Source organism: Phycodurus eques, chromosome 1 (genome assembly GCF_024500275.1).
Source record: "Phycodurus eques isolate BA_2022a chromosome 1, UOR_Pequ_1.1, whole genome shotgun sequence".
Classification (NCBI taxonomy): Eukaryota; Metazoa; Chordata; class Actinopteri; order Syngnathiformes; family Syngnathidae; genus Phycodurus; species Phycodurus eques.
This window is the reverse complement of record NC_084525.1, coordinates 13,754,270-13,779,460: the sequence shown is the minus strand read 5'-3', so window position 1 is coordinate 13,779,460 and position 25,191 is coordinate 13,754,270. Positions and strand designations below refer to the sequence as shown.

The following is a 25,191-nucleotide window of genomic DNA, read 5'->3' as shown; positions in this document are numbered from 1 at the left end:
ATTTTCGAGGTACCACGTTAAAGCCAAACGGTAAGTAGAGCTGCACTGGTAGCACAGATTGGCTTTAGCTAACAGCGTTATAAGCGTTAGCTTCTAATAAATGGCACAGACTTAAATGTTTGGCAAAGTTGTCGATTTGTGTTTGGATAAGTGTCTGCTGCACGCCCCACATGAACAGATCTGTGACTGTAATTAATCGCTAATTACTTGGCGCTTGCTTTTTTCTTCACAGTAAGGGCTAGCTCTTTACCTTTTTGTGTATTTTGATCGATGAATGTCAGCAACCTTTTAGTAAGACACCTGGGAATTGTTATAAATTGTGAAAAATATATAATGGGTTCGTCATTGGTCCAGGACTAACGCTTAATGGGATTTGTTTTTGTGTGTATTTTGTGCACTTGTGCCTAAGGCTGGTTACCATTTAAGACACTAATGATGACTCAACTACAACACTTTTTGACAATGTTTATTGTGCTGACAACTACACACTTATATTATGGCAGGCTTTAGCTGCAAATAAGCCATCCAAACTATTATTTTATATAATTACAATTAGTGTGTAGACAATATATACATTCATTAATGGACATCTTACAGCTCAATATTTGTTCAAATCGGCCAAAAGATATTCAACTAGTCATTTGCAAACAAATATTTAAACGACTCTTTTATTAACACAGCTTTCATCCAAAATAAAACTTTCAAGGTATTTAAACAGTGGTAAGTATGGCTCTTCCTAATTAACAGTGCAGATAATATTATGTGTCATGTATGTCACTTTCAGTATAGAGAAATCTTACGACAACTACCTGTAGATTTGCTGTGTGCATGTGAAGTGGGTTTGTGTGTGTGAGCCACGTATGTGTGGCCCTCAGGTCTTAAAGAGTGCAGCAGCAGTCACAGCTGTTAGAGCCACAGCAACCACAGGCCCCCAGATCATCCATGGCTTCTGAAACAAGTGGTGGAACAAAAACGGAGACATGAGCGTCACCATGTGAAAGCGTTCTTCTGGTAGAAGCGTTAATGGAAAGAGATCAAGCCGGTGCAACAGAGGATTTCAGTTAAAAAGATGAGCTCATCCAAAAGTCACTGGGAGAAAAGCTTGTTAATGTTCAGACATACCAACCAGATGTTGAAGCCGTATGATTTGAAAGGTTAGATTATTGCGGCCCGGATTCTCTCGTTTATGTTTCTCCAAAGGAAGGCATTTGGGGGGGTGATTAAGCCATGCAGTGATCAGGAGGACACTGATGAGAATGACAGATGTGGGCAGGAATAACATGTACCTTACTACCACAATGCGCCAAAGCACCATAACAGCAAAGCCAGGACAAGGCCGATGACTATGGCTTGAACAGGCAGCATTAGGGATGTCTACAGAAGGGAAGTGATAATTATCAACTGTGCAATGGGACATACTTTAGCAAGGCTAAGCTATATTAATACAGGTACACCCTTCAGTAAGTAGTCCCTGTTTTTCAATGTGGTGGGTTTTAATGGGATTCACACAGCTGTAAATGTAAAGCAACAAGAGAACATACCAGATGAGAACAGAGTGGTTCTGTGATTAACATTAAGTGAATCATACAATTGATACACCTATTTGGCCAGAGATGATTGACAAAAATCAACATTTTATGTTTGGTTGTTGTCAAAGCCCAAAGCAAAGCTCCTGCTCAGGCTGAAAGTTATGTTTTACAAATAAATGTGATAGAGCTGCTTTTCAATTCAATTAATGGTTCAATCTGTCTCACTATGGTCTACAATTTATACAAAGGGCATCTACCCGAGTGAGATGAAGCGACACTCACCTTTGTTCCTTTCTCCTCTAATTCCTTCATGTTGGCTTTGCAGTCCTGCAGTTCATTGACAAGTGACTGCTTCTCCTGCTCAGCCTTCTCATATTCTCCCTTTAGATCAGTCAGCTCCGTCTTGGTCTCCTCATACTATATAGAGTAAAACAAATGTTCATTTTATGCAAACATATTAATAAATTGCATTCATCCCTTAATCTTTTCTACAGCTGACAGTTTAACGTCAATCAAGTATGCAAATACAGTCTGTTCTCAAATAGCAACATTTTGACCACATCCAACCAGACGCAGCCATCATTCTGTATCATCTGTGAAGTTACTTGCTGCTAGCACTACTTAAGTTACCTTAAATTATGCTCATTTAATGTGTTTATTTTGTCATGTTTGACCACTCTTTGGGTTTTATGTGTACTTCTGCATACCTTTGTATAAGGCCAGTACCTTTTGGTGTGGATTTCTTTTCCACCCATTTCTTACTTTGTTGTCCATTATTATGTTAATGTCTTTGAATGCTAGTCAAAGGGTGGTACTCCTGGGTTGTAAAGTTTTGTTTGACAGCTTTATTCCCTCCGCAGTTTACATAACATGCCATCTGAAGCTCCCAACAGGAACAATACGTTTATATTACCCCAAGGCCTCGACAAGACAAAATTGTAACAGAATAATGCAATCATGTGTCAGAATTATTGAGGAATATTCACAGAGGCCAGATTCTGGTGAGAGCAAGTGACAACCAATTACAGTTTATTAATGTGGCATGTGTCAGTGTGAACTGGGAGAGGCTGTTTTTGTAGATTGTTGCAGAAAGGTCACTAAGATGGTGAGGGTTTCACTAGAGCTCTGCAAACAACTAGTTTCTCCTGATCAACAGGGCATTTCAGAATCTGGCAGATACAGGAGTAAAGGCGGTTCACCTGTCTGTCATTCTCTTTATTTGTAATCACTCAAACACAACAATCGTTCATCCCAGCTTTCTATTAAATACTGCTCCTCCAGTGCGAGGGAGTGGCTTTTACGTACACGCATACGTACAGCCTGCTAAACCTGCCATGAAACATGCCTGCCTGATTTTCAGGCTTGTCACAAGATGACAGAACTAGTTCAGCCCGTTTGTTTGGAACATCAAACATAGTGACATACATTGTCCACATTAGCACTGTTGCCTTGTGGAAATCCATGTTTATTTGTTTCAAGAGGAATGAGATGCTATATAAGCAAGAAAAAAAGTGAATTAACCTCAATGTCATCTCAGGCTGCTTGATCCTGTTCAAAAGTTTAATTCCATCATGATTTAACATATCTAATGTGTAGCTTTTCAGCTGGGCAGTTTCATCACATCACATTTCATTAAGTCCTTCCTACAAGAACAGATGTGGATGGGTATTGTGTGAGCATCATAAATATTTCTTGTCTTTGACTGTAAATGTCATTTATAATGGTGCATCTTTGTTGATTAACCTCCTGAACCAATGATGAAACTATGCTAGCCTCTAAAGAGAAACAACACTTGGTGAGCCAGTCAAAATGATTCGTAAATACAGAGTAATGTAAAGCAGCAGGTCAGCCGTAGCTGCAAACGCCTCCGAGTCAGAATTAAAAGATCATGTACTACTTTGCTGCACTGATATAACTCAAAGATAAACAATCTGTCGCGAGGATGGATATAGCCTCAAGTGAATTCCGGGTGTTTCTATGTGTGGTGGTACAAGTTTTGCAAAAGGATAAAAAGGACTAAGGACTTTATTGATCTCAGGAAATAGTATTTTCTTAAATTCAGACTTTTTAGTTGATAATCAACATTTTGAACATTTTGGGTGGTAAATATTAATTACTGGACAGGGGGAGATGGACAGGGGGAGATTATAAAAACAATTATGTACTGTAACTTAAGATGTCAGATAATGGTAATAGATTTAAAACGCAGGAATATTTGGCCTAAATGACAAACAGTACCACCCTTTGTCAAAACTGACGTACAGTACAATAGTGAAAGGTCCAGTTCGATTGGGTTTCCCTTGGCCCACACCACTGTGTTTACCAGCGACGGCCACCCCAGATAACCAAACTGTGACAGCGTGGTGGATCACTTGCTTGTGCTTTGATTTAAGAAGGCTGCACGACACTTCATATGTTCCTCGCGTTTATATGCTTAATTTTGGCGCCGAGCGGCGACCTGGCTGGCCACTGTGGGGTGCCCATAGATAGACTCTCTCAGCCTGCAAGCTTCTCTTTACCGATCGATTGCGAGGCTTTTGGCTGCTCCGCTCCCTGCATGTCAAAGCCGGTGAGCATGTCACGTGAGCTTCCCCCCCCTTAAACACACGCAGGGCGAGTCTTCCCCCCACCCCCCCAAAAAAAAAAAAAAATCACACACCAAATTTCTAGAGTACTTTAAGCCCAGATATTTGTTCATCTACCTATGTCAGTGAAGGTAGAAACACTAATTCTCTTCCACGAGACTGCCAATTAACCTGAGTATTCACTTTTTGCGACATTTGTTTGATGGTGTGCTGTGAAATTCTTTCTTATGTAAAGAACAGTATGTGTTTGGATGATTTAAAACACACCTCTCCCTGCAGTGTCACCCTGCAGCTATCTGCCTCATCCAGTTGGCTCCGTAGCTTGCTGCTATCCTGTTGGTGCTTGAGCTCCAAAGCCACCAGCTTCTTTTCCAACTCCTGCTGAGTTCTCTCAAGGTCTTTTAGACTGTTGCTCAGCTCTGCATTCTGGGCACGCGCACTAGCAACAAACAAAAAAGACAACACTGATTTCAACAGGTGGTGGAAAACAAATATCAGCAACATGATATATAGACACTTTCCCAAAAAACTTTAATATCATGGAAATTATTCCATAATTATTTCCATAATTCCATTCAAAAAAATTAGATTTTCATAGATTGTAGATTCAGGGCCCACAATTTAAATTTCAAGTCTTTGTTTGTTTATTTTTACATAATTTGGGCTTCCAGCTCATAAAACCCACCAAATCAGGAATTCCAAAAATGTGAATACTGTGAAGAAATCAGCCCAAATTTTGCAGGCCATAAATGTTTTAAACTGAGTGTCACACACTAATCATCTACTAAACTCATAGCACCTGCACAGGTTTCCCCAGGTGTCATTAAATTGCTTCAGTTTGGTTCAATTGTCTCAGTTGGGTTCAATATGGGGAAGACTGAAGAGTTGACAACTGGCCAGAAGACCATCATTGATACCCTCCATAGGATTGGTAAGCCACAAAAGTTCACAGCTAAGGAGGCTGGCTGTTCACGGAGTGTCGTGTCCAAGCATATCAATGGAAAGTTTAGTGGAAGGCCAAAATGTGTCAGAAGATGCACCAGCAAAAGAGATGACCATGGGCTTCAGCAGATTATCAAACAGAGAAGATTCAAGAATCTAGCAGAGATCCAGAAAGAGTGGAATGAGGCAGGAGTCACAGCTTTAAAAACCACCATATTCAGACGCATCCGGGAGATGGGCTACAACTGTCGGGTTCCTCGGGTCAAGCCACTTCTGACCCGAGCCAACGTAGGAAGCGTCTCAACCGGGCCAAGGAGAAGAAGGAATGGACTGTTGGCCAGTTGTTCGAGGTCCTCTTTTCCGATGAAAGTAAAGTGTGCCTTTCATTCGGGAATCAAGGTCCAAGGGTTTGGAGGAAGACGGGTGAAGAACATAACCCAAGCTGCTTGAGATCCAGTGTGAAATATCCTCAGTCACTCATGATGTGATGGGGTGCAATGCCCAGTGCAGGTGTTGGTAAACTTTGCTTTCTTAAATCTAACGTCACAGCAACAGTCTACCAGAATGTTTTCAAGGACTCCATTATTCCTTCTGCTAAGGAGATACAGATTTCATCTTCCAGCAGGACCTGGCTCCTGCCCGTACTGCCAGAAGCACCACAACATGGTTTGATGCCCAAGCCCCTTGAGAATCTATGGGGTATTATCGATTAGTAGCACCAGACCCAAAAACAAAGAAGAACTGACAGTAAGCATCAAAGAAATTTGGGCTTCCATAACTCCCAGGCAATGCCACAGGCTAATTGCCTCAAACCCACGGCGCATCAAGGCAGTGATTAAAGCAAAGGGATTCCCAACCAAGAATTGAAGATTAACATATCGTTTTGAATCTACCATATTTTGATTGATTTAATGTGACCCTAATTTATTTCTTTTTTTCTCTCTCTACAAAAGCTGAGAAGTAAATGGTGATTTCTTCACAGTAGTAAAACATTTTGAATTCCTGATTTTGTGGGTTTTATGAGCTGGAAGCCCAAATTATGTAAAAATAAACAAATACTTGAAATTGTCTAAATTGTAGTTTTCCATCATATTCTATTTTTTTTTGGAAAGGGTCTATACAATGATGTCAAGCAGATGAAACAGCTGAGGATGTCCAAAAACATGGTTGGCTTTATGAATTTTGAACATTCTTCGGGTAGTGAGCAAACACAGAAGAAATACTTCTCTGTTGTGGTGTGCAAACGCAATGACTCACAAAGAGAATGTTTGGAAGTTAACATTGACAAATGTTAAAACCATTAAATACAGATCAAGAAAAGTTGTTTCGAGGTGAGCGGTCCACATTTCATAGAGGTCAATTCAAGAAGCTGGTGGAGAATAAATAAGATGTAGTAAAAATGTCCCTGCAGAAACAAGCATCTTCAAATGTTCTAAAATGTACTGACCTGACAAGGTCTTTCTCCATCTGCTGCTGTTTCTGCTGCATTGCCTCATTTTTAGCACACAGTGCGACATTTTCTTGCTGCAAGTTTCCCTTCTCTTTCTGGTGGACCTTATGGAGTTCGTCTTCCTCTGCCCTGAGGGAAGTGCACTCACTTTGCAGAATGCCCTTTTCTTTCTGATGCTTATTCTCTAATTCCTGTTTCTCAGCTCTCAGACTAGAACACTCCTTCTGAAGGCCATTACACTCCACCTGCAGGGACTGCAGCTCATTGGCTGTAAAAGAAAAGAAAATGGGCATTGGAGAGTTTAACGATAACTGCTTAACGTTGATTGGTTCGGGCGCTGGAATCCGACGCCCTCCCTCGGCAAAATCTTTTTTTTTTTTTTTTTTTTTTTTTTTTTTTTTTTTTTTTTTTTTTAAATTGTACGTAACTCCACACCGCATGTCACAATTTAATGAGAAGGTTAACAGTAAACACCTGAGCGCCCAAACCAGAAGCGACGTTATAGAATGAGACAAGGGCGAAAAAAGCGAACCAATTTTACTCGTCATTAACTGTATACTATTTATCGTACTCATCTAAAAAGAGATACACGTATGATTTATTTGTAATATTTTATAATACTATCTTATTCACATTTTATTTGGTTTATTTCATTCACGTTTGTCCATTTCAATGTAAGTCAACAGCGGTGGCCTCCTACTAGCGCCCTTCTATTGAGCAGTCGCCACTGCAGAGACACAGAAAAGATCACAACTTAAAGTCTGTCTGTCTATAAACTATAGATGTCACAATTTTAGATAGATACGTAGACAGACAGAGAGATAAACAGATGTAAATCCCCATAACAATGCAAAGAAGTTGGACAATGGCAGGAACTTATGCTGTATTCATTGATCAATCCAAACCACTCCAGATCTGTAAAAATGTGACTAGTGAGTATGCAGACTTCTAGCAAATGTGTACAGCAGTGCATCATACATGCAACAACATGGTGTGTTGAATAGGAGATGCTTTCCATTTCATTTGAATAGTTGTTTCATCAGACAACTGTGAAATAATCATGCTGTGTCACGTGGATGGATTATTTTGTCCAAACTAAAATAAAGTGTTAACACAGACAATATTAATATAAAACACAAAACAACAAATGAAATAGTATCACAAAGTGTACTTGCAGCCTAAATTACCTTGTATTTCTGCAGTTTTCTGCCATTGCTTGCCCTGCTGCTGCAGATCCTGCTGTAGGTCATTGAGCTCACACTCGTATTCGCTGGCAGTCTGACGCCATTTGTCCAAATCCTTGGAGACCGTTGCCAGGTTAAACTCAATTGCGCTGATGTCACGGTCCCGCTCAGCGGAAGCTGCCTTCAGTGCGCGTTTCAGTGACGTCACCTCATCACGTGAACTTTGTAGCTCGTCATGTAAACTAGGAGAGACGTCTGTCTGCTCTCTGAGGACATCCATTTCATCTTGGAGCTGCCGCAGCTGGCCTGTTCGGAGTATGTTTATTGTATACAATAGTGGTGGTAATAATACAATAAAATTGGCATTGATAGTAGGTCTAATTGCAATTTTCTTAATATGACAGACAAATCAGCTACTCTACATCTGTTGGCTGCTAGTGTACCTTGAAGAAATTTGATCTGTTTTGCAGATTCATCAGCTTGTTGTTTCTTGTCTTTTCTCTCTTTATCGAGGATACCTGCAAAATGTGACGTTATATTTTATTTTAGCCATCTGTGTCCTGAGCAAGAACACTGGAAATAAAAGATAATTCTATTTATTTAGCACAAATGTTACCTTCTAGCTCCATGCATTTGTGCCTCTCTGCGTTGGCCTGATCCTGGGCCTTTCCAAGTTCATCATTCAAGCGCTGGATTGTTTTTTCGTAGTCACTTGAGGACCCCATATTTGACCTAGTGAGATCATCTGAGAATCCGATAAAGAACAATAGTTATCCAAAAATCAAAAGAGCTATTCTAGCAAGAGAGTGGTTGGCTACAAATGTAAACGTTCCTATCTTCCCACAAAGGCTGTGGAATGTTGAGGCTGAACATTTGCCGCAGTCATAACGAGGAAGCAATGATGACATTCAGTGTCATCAGAAAAAAAGAGGGGCGACTTAAAGTCCGTCTATGTTAATTCTGCTTCAGTCCCAGATATTTAACTAGGCCTGACACAGGAGCTGATTTCCCAAGATAATAAAACAGGCCTATTACATGAGTTAATTGTGAACCCAGATAAGAACAGAACTCCATTATCTGCATTTTCTATCCTGTCTCTCATTCAAAACTGCCTACAACCCCATTGGCAGAGCTACACTACCTTACAGCAACACACTGTATTCACCACACAAAGGGAATGGACTCGCTGAGGCTGTCAGAGGCTTGTTATGTTTTTTGTTGGGTGAAAACAAGCTCTGCAAATGCTTGGTGGTTTGCACTTCCCAGTTAATATCTTGAGCCACTAATCTTTGGTGGCTAGAAAAAGAGATGACCTCATCTTGGGCCGAGCATTTGGCAGAGGAGAAAAACGAGTCACAACAGTTGAAAGCATGTATACCAAAAAAGGACACATCCGATGAGTGCAATGCAGTATTTGTCACGGAGGGCTGCTGCATGCTTCTCTCGCATTGCTAACTTAATGCACTGTCCATATCGGCACAATCAGATGGCACCAATAAATCCAAGGCAACAAAGTGACTACTTGAGGCTCATGGCACCCTCTGACTCAAGCACATGACCACCGTGCTGCCAAACAAAGGCCGGTGAGCTGTGCTGTGTCCAGTCTAGTATCTGGTTGTGTGTTCCTACATACATGCATATGTATGAGTGAGAAAGTGAATGGGCTCTCTGTTGATAGGGTGGTCTTTGTCAAGTTGAAAGAGAATGGGGGAAAAAGATAGAAATACACAAGGGTATCCACCACAATACAGTATCTTTGGCTACCATGACCCATCGTGGCTTGAGTGTAACACAATACAAGTATTAATGGGATTATAATGTATAAAAATACATTTTGGCGAGATGGGATACTGAGCATCATGCTGCGTGATGACAAAAAAAAATGTAGGGGAATTTCTTTTTTTAGCTCAAGTGCTGAAGGCTAAAGTCAGGATGGCCCAGCTACCCTTCTGCCACTTTCCACCAAATGAATGAGGCAGTCTGTCTCAGACGTGGCCCTGCTGGCTAAATGTATACAGAATTAAATGACTCTGTTGATGATGGAGCTAAGATAATCATCAATGGCTGCACAAATGGGTGCCGACAGATTCTGAAGATTTGACTTGGAATGAGTAAAACACTGTGGTGAGGATGCTACAAACGCTTTCTGTATTGTGCAGTGAAGCATTGCAAATTCAGTACAATCCTCATGCAAAATGAAGTCACTCGTGATTCTGCTTAAAAGTGGTGTCATAATATAGCACCACGATGACGTTATCTATTTTGATCATCCATTTTAAATGTCAGTGGTTACTCAGCTGACATGTTCTCTGGACAAAAGAGACACTTCACTCAAACAAGGACATCAACTTGCAAAGCCATGCAGCTGCCTTCAAGGAAAGGTTTAGACACCAGTATGACTCATGACAATTTCACTACACTTCATCTTAATGATTGTTCAAAGCACATTAGAGCAAAGACAGACCTAAATGATGTCATCTAATTTATGTCTATCCAAAGATTGAAAAATAAGACGAGTTACCTTTAATCAGTGATATGTTGTTTAGGGGATCACTCAGCTCTTTCTCTTCCATTGTCTTATCTGTCAAAGCATAATTCATATATGTTAGACAGAGAGAAAATACATATAGCAAAATCAAAGCACTATTTGTTGTTCAAGATTCGAAAAACAGTTATAACAAATACAATAATGCATGTTAATTCACAAGCAAGCTGAAAGCACTGAGTATATAAATCACATTAAAATATACATAATAAAGTTTCAACAGTCAAACTTAGCTGAAAGGGTTACCTCAGTTAATCCAAAACCTACAGATTTGTGTAGCACTGTGGCTGGAGCAGTCCTTGACATGAAAAACTCTTCTCAAACTATCACATTTTTTTTAGATGCAAAATGGAACAGTCCAAGGGGGTAGGGGGGACCTGCGCATGACACTAAGTGTCCGATCTCATCAGTATTGCTACAATGAAAACCACAGGCAAAATAGATGTGGTTCAGCCATGAACAACAGGGCAGAGATGTTAGTTTGATTTAAATGAAACAGTATTTGTATTGTAAAATAAATATTCTTAAAACCTGACACCCCCTCTATTTTGTTGTCGCAATGGCCTCCCCCTCCACTCTAGGTCATGCATCTGAGTCCCGGCATCACGGAAGCTGCAGCTGCATACTGACACTGAGAGGTTTTGTTTAGGGAGCTGCTCTGTGGCCTGTTAGTGTTGATGTAAAAAGCCACAGAATAGGAACTACTGTTTATGCAAAACTGCATAATCTCTATAGGTCTTTCAATGAAAAACTACAAAAGCAGTGACAGCAGGGATAAACTACACATTTTATTTTGTTCTGCTTGCATTTTCAAAAATGTATGACAGTCGTGTAACAAGGTAATGTTGGAAAATGTTCATAAAACAGTGTAATCTCTGAAGTGGAGTGCCACAAAAGATGTTCATTTTGAAGTTCAAACACAATTTGTTTTACAAAAATGATTCTTGACACACACACTGAAGGGAAGTGTCAGCTATAGCTGTGATTCCCAACCCGTGTACTGTTGTATTTATTCACTACAAATGATGTAACTTTGTTCATCTATCAATGCCAGCAATGTATGGTGACAGGCAGAACAATTCAATGCTCCTCCACTAGATGGCAAAAGGTACACTTTTTATTTATTTATTTTTTTAAATTGGTGGTGTGCCTTGAGATTGTTTTGTAACGTAAAATATGTGCCTTGGCTCAATCAAGATTGGGAAACGCTGATCTACAGGATTAACTCCATAAGTGTGTTTTGCTTTTTTGTTTACCTTTTTGTGATGCAACTTCAGAAGTGTGTTAGTGATGATATCCTCCTCAGGAAAATAAAAAAATGCCCATCCCCTGTTTGTCATCAACTGAGCATAAGACTAGCAAACAGAAGCAGAGCGAAGGGACCTCTGGCACCTGAGAGGATTAGGAAGCGATGCGGATATTAGCAACTTTTCTGCTCGACGTACGTTCCTCTCTTCTTTTTGATTCTTAATTAATTGTACATTCCCCCAAAATTAATCTTCAAACCAGTAAAATGTTGTTATTATAATCATAACACTCCATTATGAATAAGTCAGGCTACCAACGGAGCAGCCACGGCTAAAATCGTCTTGTTTACACAGCTGATGCTAGCTTATTACTGCTAGCGCAGCTATTTTGTTGAACATGGATATGCATTCTCTGTGACTATTTATCACGACTACACACTTTAATAATTGAATTGAAAATGCACTCTGAGCGTGCTCTGCTACACTCCGGCCCATTCGGAAACTCAGAGCATTGTAGGAATGTGCTGTTCGGTTATTCAGCGTGCTACACACTGGGAGCGGCAGAGTGTACTCTGACCGATCCGAATGGGGAGAGCGGCAGAGTGGCAGACAGGACGAGCATGGAAGCTGTTCAAACAAGATGAAAGGGTTGTGGGCTGACGGTGGATTTAAACAACTTCATTCACTCAGTTGTTCATAAATTCAAATAAAGGGACCATGCTCTGCCTCTTAGAAAACTAGCAATCTGAATTTCCAAATGCACCCTTAGTGAGGGGGGCACAGCTTTGCTTTGAGACATGGGGGGGGGGGGGGGTTTGGCTGTTAGATGATAACACTGACATCTTGCAAAACAAATTTATTCTTGGCCATTGCAGTGACCATTTGAGATAATACGAGCACATTTAAAAGTTGACTAAAAGTGAGAAATGTAAGCTATCATGACTGAAACAATAACAGATCTTGAATGGTGACACATCAGATTTCACCCAGAGACCTTGCCCTGAGTTGAACAAGATCCTCATGGAATAGAGATTTAGAATGAGACATTACTAATCATTGACATATTTCAGTCAATGATCAACCATTTCAGCCTTCTCTATTTTTAGAGGATTTGCACATTTTGCACAGTAGTTTCTTTTTATCCTTTCACAAAAACCGTTGACGAGGCGACGTTACAATATATGACCATGGGTGGATTTCACTGTTGGGTAATTGAGGTCACTGCGAAAAAAGATGAGGATTACGCAATACACATGTCCAAATAATTTGGTAAAAAACAAAACAAACTACTATAATGTCCTATATACATTATCGTCCATCAGTCTGCTTTCATGTTGTTGAATCAAGACACTTCTAATGAATCAAAGCAGTTCAGTTTTAAATTGTATGTAAAATGTTATATCTTAAAAAGGTTCAGCTCATTCAAAGGGCCAAGGGGGCACTAAAACGGCTGTTTTTACTCAGCTATACTTAATTTATACCATTTAACATAAAAATAAATTACAATGAATGTTGCCTTAAATCAACTTTGTATTTCCTACATGCTATGCTAGCAAACTAAATTATATAAAGATTTTCCCAAAATTTAACTTTTTTTAACATTTTAAATTAGTATTTCATTTAGCTAATTTAAAGCGAATTAAGAACACAAACTAAATGCAAATGCTTTTTGTTTGGCTCGTGGTGAAAATAAAACAATTGTTGTACTCAGCTCTCAAATGGATTCTGTCACACTTGGAAATTATATTTTATTTTTCAATCACATTAGCCGTCCGGACAATCCACCCTAACAATTTTTTTTACTATTAAGTGGTGGGAATTTACAAAATAGAAATAATTAATAAATTTTTTAGGTAACTTTTCACTTTTACTTCCTACATTTGAAAACTGATAGCTCTACTTTGTCAAAATAACATGGCTATTTTTTTCCCAACTTCTGCTTATGACGACCCAATGTTAAAAAAAGCAACAACAAAAATAGAGAGAGGTAAGGTTAATTGCGTTTGAGATGTTGATTGATTGAGATCTTGGAGTCTTATATGATTGACAAAACAAGGACAGCAGCGACATGGAGGAACGTGAACCAGGGAGAATATCAATGATGACACAACAGATTCAAAGAATTACATGGCCTTATTTAAGAGAATTGTTTGATGGTGTCAGCTACAAGCCTCTGATGTTAAAACATTCTCTGTCTAATCTGAAAAAACACCTACGGGCAAGGAATACCGTTAGCCTAATAGTATAATTGCCTGTCAGTTTTTCATTTTTTTCAGAAAACAAGAAATTCAAGAATAGAATAGGAACAATAGAATAGAAAAGAAAGAAAATTCAACCAACAATAAGAGTGCAGTGGCCTCGCTTCAACCTTTTCGGATTACCATAACCTGGATGATTGAGAATCTATAGACAACGAAAAAACACAATTTCTAGCAAGCGCATTTGTATTTTTTTTTATTGATATTGTAACGTTACAGCTATAATCCGCAACTATTTTTGTTTAAAAAAAAAAAAAAAAAAAAAGGAAATTTCACCCAAGCCACTGCAAGAGTAGATTACACAATTAAGCATACCATCTTCTGACACGTCTTGCATTGTTTTTTCAATCTTTTTAAAAAATATATATTTCGTGACTATCCTATACCTTCCCGCGCTGGATCACTTGGTGGTGCTCTAAAATGACGTAGCCGAAATGACGTATTTTACCTACGAACGGGCAGGCCCATATATGGACAGCGTGCAGTTCGACTGAGCCATAGAGCAAGGAGAAAGCATGCGGGGTTAGAAGGAGGAGGACGAGGCAGGACAAGCATTTAGCCTAAATTATATCGAACCGATAAAGGCTTTGTTGTAATGATAAATCCCAGCATTGGGGGGGGGGGGGGGGGGGGGCGCGCCATAAATCGCAGATTATAGCTTTATGTTAAAAATGGCTTGCAACTACGCTATTAGGCTAACCAATTTATCAGTTAGTTAAAGTATGTTACTAAAATTTTCTAAATACCTGTATATCAAAATGATATAATTGTGATACACAAATAAAATGAGCCCTAGTTTGTCAGAATCAGATAAGGATTAAGGATTTTATGCCACTTTTTATGTCGCAGATCAGCACAAATTTTCTTGCCCAGAAATCAATGTAAATCATTAGGAAATGTGCATCTGAAATCTTGACTCTTTGATAGAAAAATTACCGGATGTTTCTTATTAATTGAGACAAAAATGTGATGTTTAAACAGGCTATTATGCGATTTTTCCAATGGAGGAGTCCGCTTCAGCGGGTCAAACTGAGAGCTAGTGCATTGACAGATTTCCTTCAAAACTTCACAGAAAACAATAATAATAATAGTGAATCACCACTATATCGTTTTCATCTCCAAATCCTATGAAGCAGTGATTTTCAACACTGAATGACCAAACAATGAGAAAACAGAATTTTGGTGTTTGGACGCTAAAGCCACGTGGCCAAAATCCGGCACAAAAAAAAAAAAAACAATGGCGGCCGTTTTTCCCGGATTTTGGTAACATACCTGCTTAGTTTATTATCGTTAGCTAATTTTGCATTTTCTCCTTCTCGTTTTCATATTTTTAAATGTTTTCACTTTCAGCCTTAATATTGTGTCACTAAACAACCCTTTTATTCATATTATAAAAAGACTATTAAGGTTTTTTTTTTTATTACATAGGTAAATTTGTTCTTGTGGCATTACCAGAGCAACTAACACAGCTAGCATGTACACTTGAGCAAAAACAAATGTAACATTAGCATGGATTGACAACGCTGTTACTGTAACATCAAAGTTAAATTAGCATTCAAATAAAATTTAATTTTCTTAACTTTAATTGTAAAGGATTTATTCAACAATATTTTTAAAATGTATTTTTTCCCCCCAGGTGCCAGAGTATCTGTACCAGGTTGTGGTTGGGGGGAAAAAATACTTGATAATAGGGTTGCTGGTGACCTCCTCAAGTTTGAAAGCACGTAAACTTACCGTCAAACTAGAATACAGAGTGGACACTCGTCAACATATGCAAAAACTAGCCAGCTTAGCAAGCGGCTAAGGCCAGCTAAGGATAAGCTAGCCGTTAGCTTGCTCGTTGACGACTTGACAGAGTGGGCAGGCGTGCGGTTTGACGAGGCTCAAGGCTCGGGCTCAGGGCTTTAGGGCTCAGGGCGCAGGGCGGGCGGCAGACGGCTTCCTGCGTGACTGCGGTGGGGGGGCGGCCGCTCGCTCAGGAGCGTCATTGAAAGTTTTTGCGGTGGGTGTTGCCTTTTACGTGTCAAGTAAGCCGCCTTGCACATTTTACTCTTTTGAGTTAAGCGGCGGTAATGCCTGCTTAGCGCCTGTGCTGATCTTTTGGAAGGAGGTGGGAGCGTAACCTTTACAACTTTGAAAAACGCTACCTTACTCGCTTGCAGTTCCGTCGCTCCTCCGATGACTTCCTCGTTCTTAGCCTGGTTTTGGAGCGACAGATTTTGGCTTCCCGAAAATGTTTCCTGGGCGGACCTGGAGCATCCGCCACCTGGCGTGGAGTATCCTCGAGTGGGAGACATACTGTATGCCCTTCCGCTGGCGGTCGGGGTTTTTGTGCTGAGGATCCTGTTCGAAAGGTAAAACTCGAGTCACCTTTGTCTGCTTCCCCGTTACTCTTTCGTGTTTCTTTCGAGGGCTCCATATGTTGCTCATTAAACAACACTCGACCACTAAAGGGCTTGGCAGTCGTGATCCCACGGAACACAACACACGCTAGTACACGCAGAACTGCATTACAAGTCTATATTTAGATCCACGAGTGAAAGGATTGAGTACTGGTCAACTTTATCAACAGAAAATGGAATCTAGCAATGTGTCAATCACGTACGTGTTTCATTTTGGAGTCTCAGATGAGACTGTTGTGTCTCTTTACGTTACACGACTACTTGCAATGGTTGAGAATCCCACTGCTTGTTGAATGTTTACTTGAAAACAAGGGGCGTTTTCTTTTTGGTTGCGTATGTATTCTTGGGCAAAGTCGAGTTAAATGTGCGTGTTTCATTCAGAGGGAAGCAAAGCAGCAAGTGGGCAGGCCCAAACCATGGCTGTGCTTCTCTCAAATCCCTCTTTTTTCCATGTTGGGGAAAACTATTTGAGATAATGGGGTGGGTTTATAAATGGAGGATGAACACTGGTCAGTCGAAGCTGATTATCTTGTGACACCCATTAGCGTTTTGTCTAATAGGCTCACATGACAGGTCATCAGGGACTCTTTGGACTAGGTGCCACATTCCCCGGGATTTCTTGTTTTCCGTGTCCCCCTACAAGTCTCTGTAATTTTCTCCCTCTAACACACATAGGCAACGACTCTGTAGGCTAGTGTGAACCTCAGCAGTTTCTGTCAATGACGTGGTTAAAAGTTCATCTATTCCTATTCCAAGTAAACTCCCCACTGACTGTTGCCCTATGTGAATGTCTTGCTTAACTATATCATTTGTGTCCCTTCCCCCACTCGGTCATCCCCCCCCCCCTCCATCTGTGTGTATACAGGCTAGTGGCCAAGCCTTGTGCCCACATACTTCAGATTCAGGCGGGAGTGCATCGACAAGTCCAGCCTAATGCTGTCCTGGAGAGGGTTTATCTGTCCAAAACGGTACATATTTAGGCCAATGTGTGCCCTGTTCTCTGTCAAACGTTGTCTGTGTTACACCATGGCAGATGTAATGATATCATCTTGGGGTGCACTAAGCCTGCCTGCCAACCAGCTGGAATTTGGGGTTTTATTAGCTGTTTAGACAACCAAAAGAAGGTAATTCCTCTCTTCGTTGTCTTCACTAGTGTCCAGACGCAAAGAAACTGGAGGGACTTTCCAAGCAACTGGACTGGGATGTACGGAAAATACAGAGATGGTTTCGCATCCGCCGCAACCAAGACAAGCCCAGCATGCAGACAAAGTTCTGCGAGAGCATGTAGGTTGTAAAACAAGTGTGTGCATTTATTCTACTGTATATACCAGTTTAAACATTAATTAAAACATCAACTTCCCCTTTATTTTGTTTACTTCAGGTGGCGGTTCACATTTTACTTGGGGATTTTTATTTATGCCGTTCGTCATTTATGGGTGGTAAGTTGAGCTGAAATATTATCAAGTACTCTGTATGTTTTGTTGATTAAACCCTACCTAATGTGTTTCTCTCAGTCGCCCTGGACATGGGATACCAGACAATGCTGGGACAACTATCCCTTTCAGGTTCATATATTTCACATTCACTAGCCCATATTGTGAGGTCATTAGGGATTGTTTCTGCACTATAAGACTAGTGTTACAGGTGTTTTTATTTTACTCTCCCTCCTGTAGCATCAGAGTCCTCAACAATTCAATCACTATGTGGCTGAGCTGGCATTCTATTGGTCCCTGATGTTTTCCCAGTTCACAGACATAAAACGTAAGGTGAGTCAACACAGGTACTAAAGACTAAAAACCTCTCTATCACCACTATTTCTGCCATGTCATATCATAAGTCCTGTTACTTTTGTGTTCATGTTCATTACTGTTGTAGTGTATTCGAATTAGCTGATTTTCTGGTAAAACAGGTTGGGCAAAAAAACACTACAGTACCACAAAGTAGCTTCAAATTTGCTTTTCATTGGCCTTTAAGCAGAGGTGGGTAGTAACAAGCTACATTTACTCAAGTAACTTTTGTGATGAATTGTAACTGTCAGAGTAGTTTTGGTGCAGCTGACCTTTAGTATTTTTGCTAAGAATAAACACAAGTTTAACTCCATTACTTGGACCTATATTGGACCTTACTTGGACCCTTGTATTTTTATCTACAAGTATTTATCATTGTTTGCACGATCTATTTTGGTTCGTCAGAGACTTGTCACAATCTGTATCTAATAGTTATGTAACAACGTTTGACTCCATTTGACCAATTGAACAGAGCTCGGCAGTCGCATGACCGCACACAGCAACACATTTTTCGAAGTGACTTTACGTAAAACATGGCAGACATCTATATTTACCTTAAAGATAGACTTGAGCTCACCCCAAGTAATTATAAGAAAATGGATTGACGGACTACGAAAAAGAACAGCTCTGTTATCGGTCTGCCTAAAACTTAGACATTTCAGCCTACAAAAATCCACTTGGAACTTGAGAAACATACAAAAGGTGGTCTGTCTGCATTTGCAAAATGTAATGCACCATGGAATAAAACCAGCAGATTGATCTCTCTCCATTCCTCACGATAAAAAGGCTTGTGCACATTCAAAAGGAGCAGGGAGAAAAGCCATCCACAATGTATACACAGCACTAAAGATAAAGATGTTAAGATGGCAAAACTCACATTGTTTTGAGAAATGAAAAAGATGTCAGCAATGCTGATAAATGTAGGTAAATCCCCCAGTCAAAAGTTCAATATAATGAAATTATATACAGTATAATTATATACCAGTAATTAATTATCTCTGCCTGGTTAGCCTATTGTGGTGTTTCATGTATGTAAACAGCAAGTTAATTTGAGACCATCTCTTATGGCGGAATTTGCCTTAGTTTATCATTTTATAAAAACATTGATTTAAAGAGATATTGTTGTGCTGTTTCATGTATGTAAACAAATACTGTAAAGTTAATTTAATAAAAAAAGATTTGAAGCAGAATTTGCCTTAGTTTGTTATTTTATAAAAACTTAGATTTAAAGCAATATTGTTGGGAAATATTTCAATTTGCATATTCCTATTTTAATTATTATTATTTTTTTAATTTGACATTAATGCACAACTTAAAAAATTAATAAATCAGGAGTTACTAGCCAGTTACTCATTACTTGAGTAGTTTTTCATTGAATACTTACTCTTACTCAAGTAATTATTTGGAAGACTTTTTTACTTGAGTAATTTTTCTGTAGTAACAGTACTTTTACTTGAGTAAAATATTTGACTATTCTACCCACCTCACTGTATGTTGTACTTCATCACAAAACTACAAGTCTGCATATTTACATCAAAGGCTTGTATTCTTGTCATTTTAACTTTATACAAAGTGTTTTACCTCTTTCTCCTCATTTCATCCGTGTTAGGATTTCTTCATCATGCTTGTCCACCACCTGGCCACCATTGTCCTTATCACGTTCTCCTACGCCAACAACATGCTAAGAGCAGGCACTCTGGTCATGTGTGTGCATGATGCATCAGACATCTTCCTTGAGGTAAGGGAAGGCTTTTGTTTGAGTATAACAAGAAAAAGATTCAGTGTTTACACGTAGAGGCTTGGCACACTTAATTAGTCTCTTCAGTAGAACCTTAAACGTTGAACACAGTCTATTAAATGGTGTGCTTCAAGTCACATTTTCAGATTACTGTAAATGCATCTACAGCAAATGCTGTTGATTCATCCATCGATCCATTTTGCCAGCCGCTTATCCTCACTAGGGTCGCGGGAGTGCTGGAGCCTATCCCAGCTATCATCGGGCAGGAGGCGGGGTACACCCTGAACTGGTTGCCAGCCAATCGCAGGGCACATACAAACAAACAACCATTCGCACTCACAGTCACACCTACAGGCAATTTAGAGTCTTCAATTAATGCATGTTTTTGGGATGTGGGAGGAAACCGGAGTGCCCGTAGAAAACCCACGCGGGCACGGGGGAGAACATGCAAACTCCACACAGGCGGGGCAGGGGATTGAACCCTGGTCCTCAGAACTGTGAGGCAGACGCTCTAAACAGTTGTCCAAAGTGCCGCCTCAAATGCTGTTTCATAAAACTATATTAATACCTCTACTCAGCCCTTGATAACGCATGTCAAGGGCGTATCATTTATTGAAGTGTAAATGTTGCCTTGCTGAAGGTGAATAAGCTCATGCATTGGGCTTTTTAAATATCCTTTACTAGACCACTTCACCATTATTCAGAAGTGTTTCTTAAATGTATAACTCAGTGCAGCTGCATAATTGATTGCTTAGTGCTAAACCCTGCTTATCTACAAACAACACTATTGATGAATTCCCTTGTGAAATGCAACCAGTGCGTTACAAGTTTGCTTGTCACTAAATAATTCAAACTCGTTTGATTTCTATTGTATTTGAAGATAAGTCGTTTAAATATGTCACATTTGGTGACCTGGCTGTCGTCCTTTACAATGACGGTGCCGCTCAGCGAGCTGTATGGCCATACTGTTACCTCCTGTCAGCTTTGCAGGCAGGTTGCAGTACCTTTTGGCGTTCCCTGATTGTCGGCTCTGTAAGCAAAATGTTTCCACATATCACTCCGTGCCCCTCTTTCCTTAACGAGCACAAAAGCTTGTAAGCATTTCTTCCATCCATCCATTTTCTGAGCCGCTTCTCCTCACTAGGGTCGCGGGCGTGCTGGAGCCTATCCCAGCTGTCATCGGGCAGGAGGCGGGGTACACCCTGAACTGGTTGCCAGCCAATCGCAGGGCACATACGAACAATCATTCGCACTCACACATTCGGGTAATTTAGAGTCTCCAATTTATGCATGTTTTTTGGGATGTGGGAGGAAACCGGAGTGCCCGGAGAAAACCCACGCAGGCACGGGGAGAACATGCAAACTCCACACAGGCGGGGCCGGGGATTGAACCCGGGTCCTCAGAACTGTGAGGCTGACGCTCTAACGAAGTCGGCCACCGTGCCACGTAAGCATTTCTTTTTATCTCCAAACACAAGCTTTGGGAACAAAGGCGCCATCAGAAATAAGTAGATGGATAACAAAAAAAAATACTAGGTTGTTTAATTTCACACTTGACGGGTGTCCAGGCACTCCAGAGACAACTATTTGTGGACAAGCAACTAAAAAGTAAATTACCTTTAATATCCAGTTGTTGTCACTGTAGCCTTACATTACTCCACTGAGCAACCAAGGCAGACGTGTTTACAACTTTCACTGTTGCAGTAGGTTTTGTTTGTGGATCAACGGTTATTGTCAGTTTTCCTTTTTGCCATCACTGTTAGTTACCGTTCTGTGGTGGCATGACAAAAACACACAAATGAAAAACTCACGAGATATGGTGACACCAGATCAAAATCTTTACTTTGATTCAGTGTGACTTTTGAAGCGTATTTTTGCCCTAAAATTTGGGTCTGTTTTCAAATATAAATACAACCTTAGGGGCATTCCACTGTACCTGCTGTTTTGACAAATAATGTTGTTTAAGAATCCTAGTAGGTTAAAATCCATAACATTTTGAAAAATATCTGTACAATACAGTTGAAAAACAAACTGCAATATTGTATTGTTAAATAGATAACTAAAGTGTTTAGTTAGTGCGTACCAGCAGACTATAATTTAGGTCTGGTGTAATCATCAAAGTATTACGTTGTCTCAAGTACCTACACTGTAGGATATTTTCTTTATGTAAGAAAAAGCTTCCACTTCCCACCTTCACCCATAGCCAAGATACTGTATGTGGGACGTGAGGTATTGTTTTCATCTGTACAGTAGTACTTGGCAAAAGTTCCTATTATGCTATGTTTTCCCCACTTGTACGCGGTGGACTTTGCAGTGCTTTGTTTATGTCAATCAGTTTCTTCATAAACCATGACTATTTGTTAGCAGAGTTTCTTGTAAAATGTATGGAAATTCCATATGACTAAGTCAGTTGACTGTTTGGAGTTCAGACAAGACACTTGATTGTTGGCAGATGTGCGGGTCAGTATAACCATGAGGTGCCCTTGAGACTTCCCCATTTCACCCCAAAATATTTAGATTTTCCAGGGAGCTTCATTGTGTTAAGGAGATGCTATGCTGTTTAAAATGCATATTGGTTCAGCTCACTGACATTTTATAAATTAAGTGTAACTAGACATCCATCCATCCATTTTCTGAGCCGCTTATCCTCACTAGGGTTGTGGGAGTGCTGGAGCCTATCCCAACTATCTTCGGGCAGGAGGCGGGGTACACCCTGAACTGGTTGCCAGCCAATCGCAGGGCACATATAAACAAACAACCATTCGCACTCACATTCACGCCTAGCGAAAATTTAGAGTCTTCAATCAACCTACCACGCATGTTTTGGGGATGTGGGAGGAAAAAAAACAGAGAAAATCCACACAGCCACGGGGAAAACATGTAAACTCCACACAGGCGGGGCCGGGGACTGAACCCCGGTCCTCAGAACTGTGAGGCAGACGCTCTAACCAGTCGTCCACCGTGCCGCCTGTAACTCGACAATGTATATGCAAACAGCAAAATATGTGAGTTTGCTGACAGGGTGGACATTTTTGGCTAATGTAAGCATTTATGAGCACATGGTGGACCTTAGTCATATGATTCAGATAGTGACTGTGTGCGTTTTAATAGCTGATTAATACAAAGGACTGACAGTTTTATGCATTTATTTATTTATATTAATTGCCCCCCTGTATATTTCTAGAAATCTCTGCATGCGAGCACCACGTTGGTGACCCCTGCATGAGAGGGTTTCTTAAAGGAGCAGTTAACCCCTAAGGACAGGGTGAACAACAATTTCAGGGATTCTGATTACGAACAAAGAATACACATAATAAAAATGACTCGTTTTTTCAAATACTGTAACTTGTTGTAGACAAATTATTTAGTATCATTTGACCACTTATTACACACACTGTAGCTAGCATAGCAGTGTGTGGAATATGCCAAAATAAAGTTTTTAAAAATGGAAGGAAACACATTTCTAGAGACTTGTCATTCTACTGTTTGGCCAGTTATGACCTCAGTTTCATTATTCTGCTACATTTTCATGAAGACGATTCTTCATGAAAATGATGATTCTGATGAGGTCACAAAAGGCACTTTGCCGTAGTATTGACCCATATACTGCCAACTATTATTTGTTATTTGTGCAATTTATGAGGAAAACAACATCGCTGAATATGTGTGCACTTATGCTACCTCTTTTTTTTGGTTCAAATGAATTCTATACTGCTTTCTCTTTTTTACCTAAAACCGCTGGTATTTTCTTTACTACAGAGTGTCTAATTTTACATATACCCCGCGTGTTTACTTAAAAAGGAATGGCTCATTTACCTTTACAGGCAGCCAAGCTAGCCAACTATGCCAAATACCAGCGGCTGTGTGATGGCCTTTTTGTGGTGTTCAGCATCAGCTTTTTCATCGCTCGACTTGTCATCTTTCCTTTCTGGTGAGAAAAACTGTTTATTTTTCTGAGTTTGTCAAATTATAGCTATAATTTTATTTGTTTTTCTCCCCCACACACTTGATAAATGATATATTAAAATTTATATCTGTATGCATTTGTTGCAGGATTATTCACAGCGTTCTGATAGAGAGCTGGGAGATTGCAGGGCCATACCAGGCTTGGTGGCTGTTTAATGGTTTACTTTTGGTCCTGCAGACTCTTCATATTATATGGTTCTACCTCATTGCACGCATTGCAATTAAAGCCATATTCAAGGGAAAGGTAAATTGAGCTTATGGTATCCAGTAAATATTTAAAATATTGTTATATGATTGTGTACCACAGTTTAAAAAAAAAAAAAGTCAGTCCAAAAAACAACATATACTTCGGTGACAAGTACTATATACAGTATACTGTACAGCACATTTAGTATAAAGCGGGCACATGGATTTTATGTCGTGGGTTTATTACACATTGACAGTATGCCCCATATTGAATAATGAAATAGCCTGGTATCTGCTGTCAATTAGTAACTTTTATATTGGAGCATATAATTGTTAAGATGGCCAGTAGTGTCATATGTACTGCACTTAAATTAGCTCTGCTCTAGATTACCCTGTTAAATCTTACAGCAGTCAGTGACGTTTCTTACATGTTTATTGAATGTATAATGGAAGTAAATGGTCATCAGAGAAAGTCTTTTGGAGCTTTTATAAACTTTGAATAGTTCTCTGGTGGTGTTGGAGAACTAATCATTCTTTTTTTATTTAACGTGCCAACATCTTTTGGGGTGATTTGTCAATAGCAACGACATGTAGATGAACATCTTCCCGTTGAGGTCAACTGTAATGTGTAGTGTATTCTTCATGTTTAACATTGTCCAGTACTTTTCTTACATACACACGGAAATACTGACCTCCGCTGCCGTTTCTTTGTGGTGTTGTGTTCCAGGTGGCAAAAGACGACCGCAGCGACATCGAGAGCAGCTCAGATGAGGAGATTTATTCCAGCAACAGTAAACATCCCAATCAGACAAGTGGCCCCACGAGTAACCTCAACGGAGAAAAGCATGATCACTAATGGAAAAAGTGTGGAAATTTAGTGTGGATTTTGTTCACTTCCATTGTGCCTTTGCAACTCACCTTGTCACATTGACTATCGTAGAAGATAACCAAAGAAAAGACTGTGTGCAGGATACAGTTGATCCTTTTTACACTTTGTGATGTTTACACCTGCTTCATGCTTGCAAGAGTGAAAGAAAATTGTTTGAGCAAACAAGTCAGGTTTGCCTTTTCGTTGTGTATGTATGCCTCTGGGTGCGTGGGTCCGCGCATGCGTTTGTGTGCGTGTGGTCCGCATGTGTGTTAATATGGCAAAAATTGCATTGTAAAACAGATCAACACAACTGTCAATATTTCATACAAATAATTACATTTTATTACAGATTGTAGGGTTTTTTTTGTTTTTTTTTTACAGCTGGAAAAGAAATCCCTGATTCTCCCATGCTGAGAACACTTGAGACTTAGTTACCAACTTCCAAATACATTTTCTTAATAAAATGCTCTTGTACCAAAGTAAATAAATAATAGGATTTGT

General features: G+C 39.9%; 2 protein-coding genes across 6 annotated transcripts; one reads left to right on the top strand and one right to left on the bottom strand.

The window, feature by feature from the left end:
• Positions 1–458: 458 nt before the first annotated feature.
• slmapb (sarcolemma associated protein b) lies at positions 459–15,626 on the bottom strand. 3 transcript variants are annotated; one of them, XM_061678605.1, is made up of 10 exons: positions 15,475–15,626; positions 10,212–10,271; positions 8,307–8,435; positions 8,134–8,208; positions 7,694–7,996; positions 6,504–6,774; positions 4,382–4,553; positions 1,812–1,946; positions 1,287–1,374; positions 862–949 (listed from the first exon to the last, which is right to left on the bottom strand). In XM_061678605.1, the coding sequence occupies exons 2-9, from the start codon at positions 10,261–10,263 to the stop codon at positions 1,291–1,293; spliced, it is 1,221 nt and encodes a 406-aa protein (XP_061534589.1). In that variant the 5' UTR covers positions 10,264–10,271; positions 15,475–15,626; the 3' UTR covers positions 862–949; positions 1,287–1,290. The 3 variants fall into 3 exon arrangements, with proteins under 3 accessions (XP_061534598.1, XP_061534589.1, XP_061534581.1); XM_061678597.1 differs by lacking the exon at positions 15,475–15,626 and adding an exon at positions 10,482–10,558; XM_061678614.1 differs by lacking the exons at positions 1,287–1,374; positions 15,475–15,626 and adding an exon at positions 10,482–10,558 and having other exon boundaries at positions 459–949.
• LOC133403614 (ceramide synthase 5-like) lies at positions 11,613–25,191 on the top strand. Of its 3 annotated transcripts, none has more exons than XM_061678636.1 (11): positions 11,613–11,676; positions 15,903–16,094; positions 17,008–17,110; positions 17,296–17,426; positions 17,524–17,581; positions 17,657–17,707; positions 17,816–17,908; positions 19,539–19,667; positions 23,492–23,598; positions 23,721–23,877; positions 24,547–25,191. In XM_061678636.1, the coding sequence occupies exons 2-11, from the start codon at positions 15,919–15,921 to the stop codon at positions 24,673–24,675; spliced, it is 1,134 nt and encodes a 377-aa protein (XP_061534620.1). In that variant the 5' UTR covers positions 11,613–11,676; positions 15,903–15,918; the 3' UTR covers positions 24,676–25,191. The 3 variants fall into 3 exon arrangements, with proteins under 3 accessions (XP_061534620.1, XP_061534611.1, XP_061534629.1); XM_061678627.1 differs by lacking the exon at positions 11,613–11,676 and adding an exon at positions 15,634–15,742; XM_061678645.1 differs by lacking the exon at positions 11,613–11,676 and adding an exon at positions 15,756–15,767.

What these genes read in the sequence shown, in the direction of transcription:
- slmapb (XM_061678605.1), bottom strand. Translation starts at nt 10,263, where the DNA reads ATGGAAGAGAAAGAGCTGAGTGATCCCCTAAACAACATATCACTGATT. An exon ending in GGGTGACACTGCAGGGAGAG is followed by an intron (nt 1,947 to 4,381) that starts GTGTGTTTTAAA and finishes TACTCTATATAG; the next exon opens with TATGAGGAGACCAAGACGGA. An exon ending in TAGAGGAGAAAGGAACAAAG is followed by an intron (nt 1,375 to 1,811) that starts GTGAGTGTCGCT and finishes TCCCTTCTGTAG; the next exon opens with ACATCCCTAATGCTGCCTGT.
- LOC133403614 (XM_061678636.1), top strand. Translation starts at nt 15,919, where the DNA reads ATGACTTCCTCGTTCTTAGCCTGGTTTTGGAGCGACAGATTTTGGCTT. An exon ending in GGGACAACTATCCCTTTCAG is followed by an intron (nt 17,708 to 17,815) that starts GTTCATATATTT and finishes TCCCTCCTGTAG; the next exon opens with CATCAGAGTCCTCAACAATT. An exon ending in CATCAGACATCTTCCTTGAG is followed by an intron (nt 19,668 to 23,491) that starts GTAAGGGAAGGC and finishes TTACCTTTACAG; the next exon opens with GCAGCCAAGCTAGCCAACTA.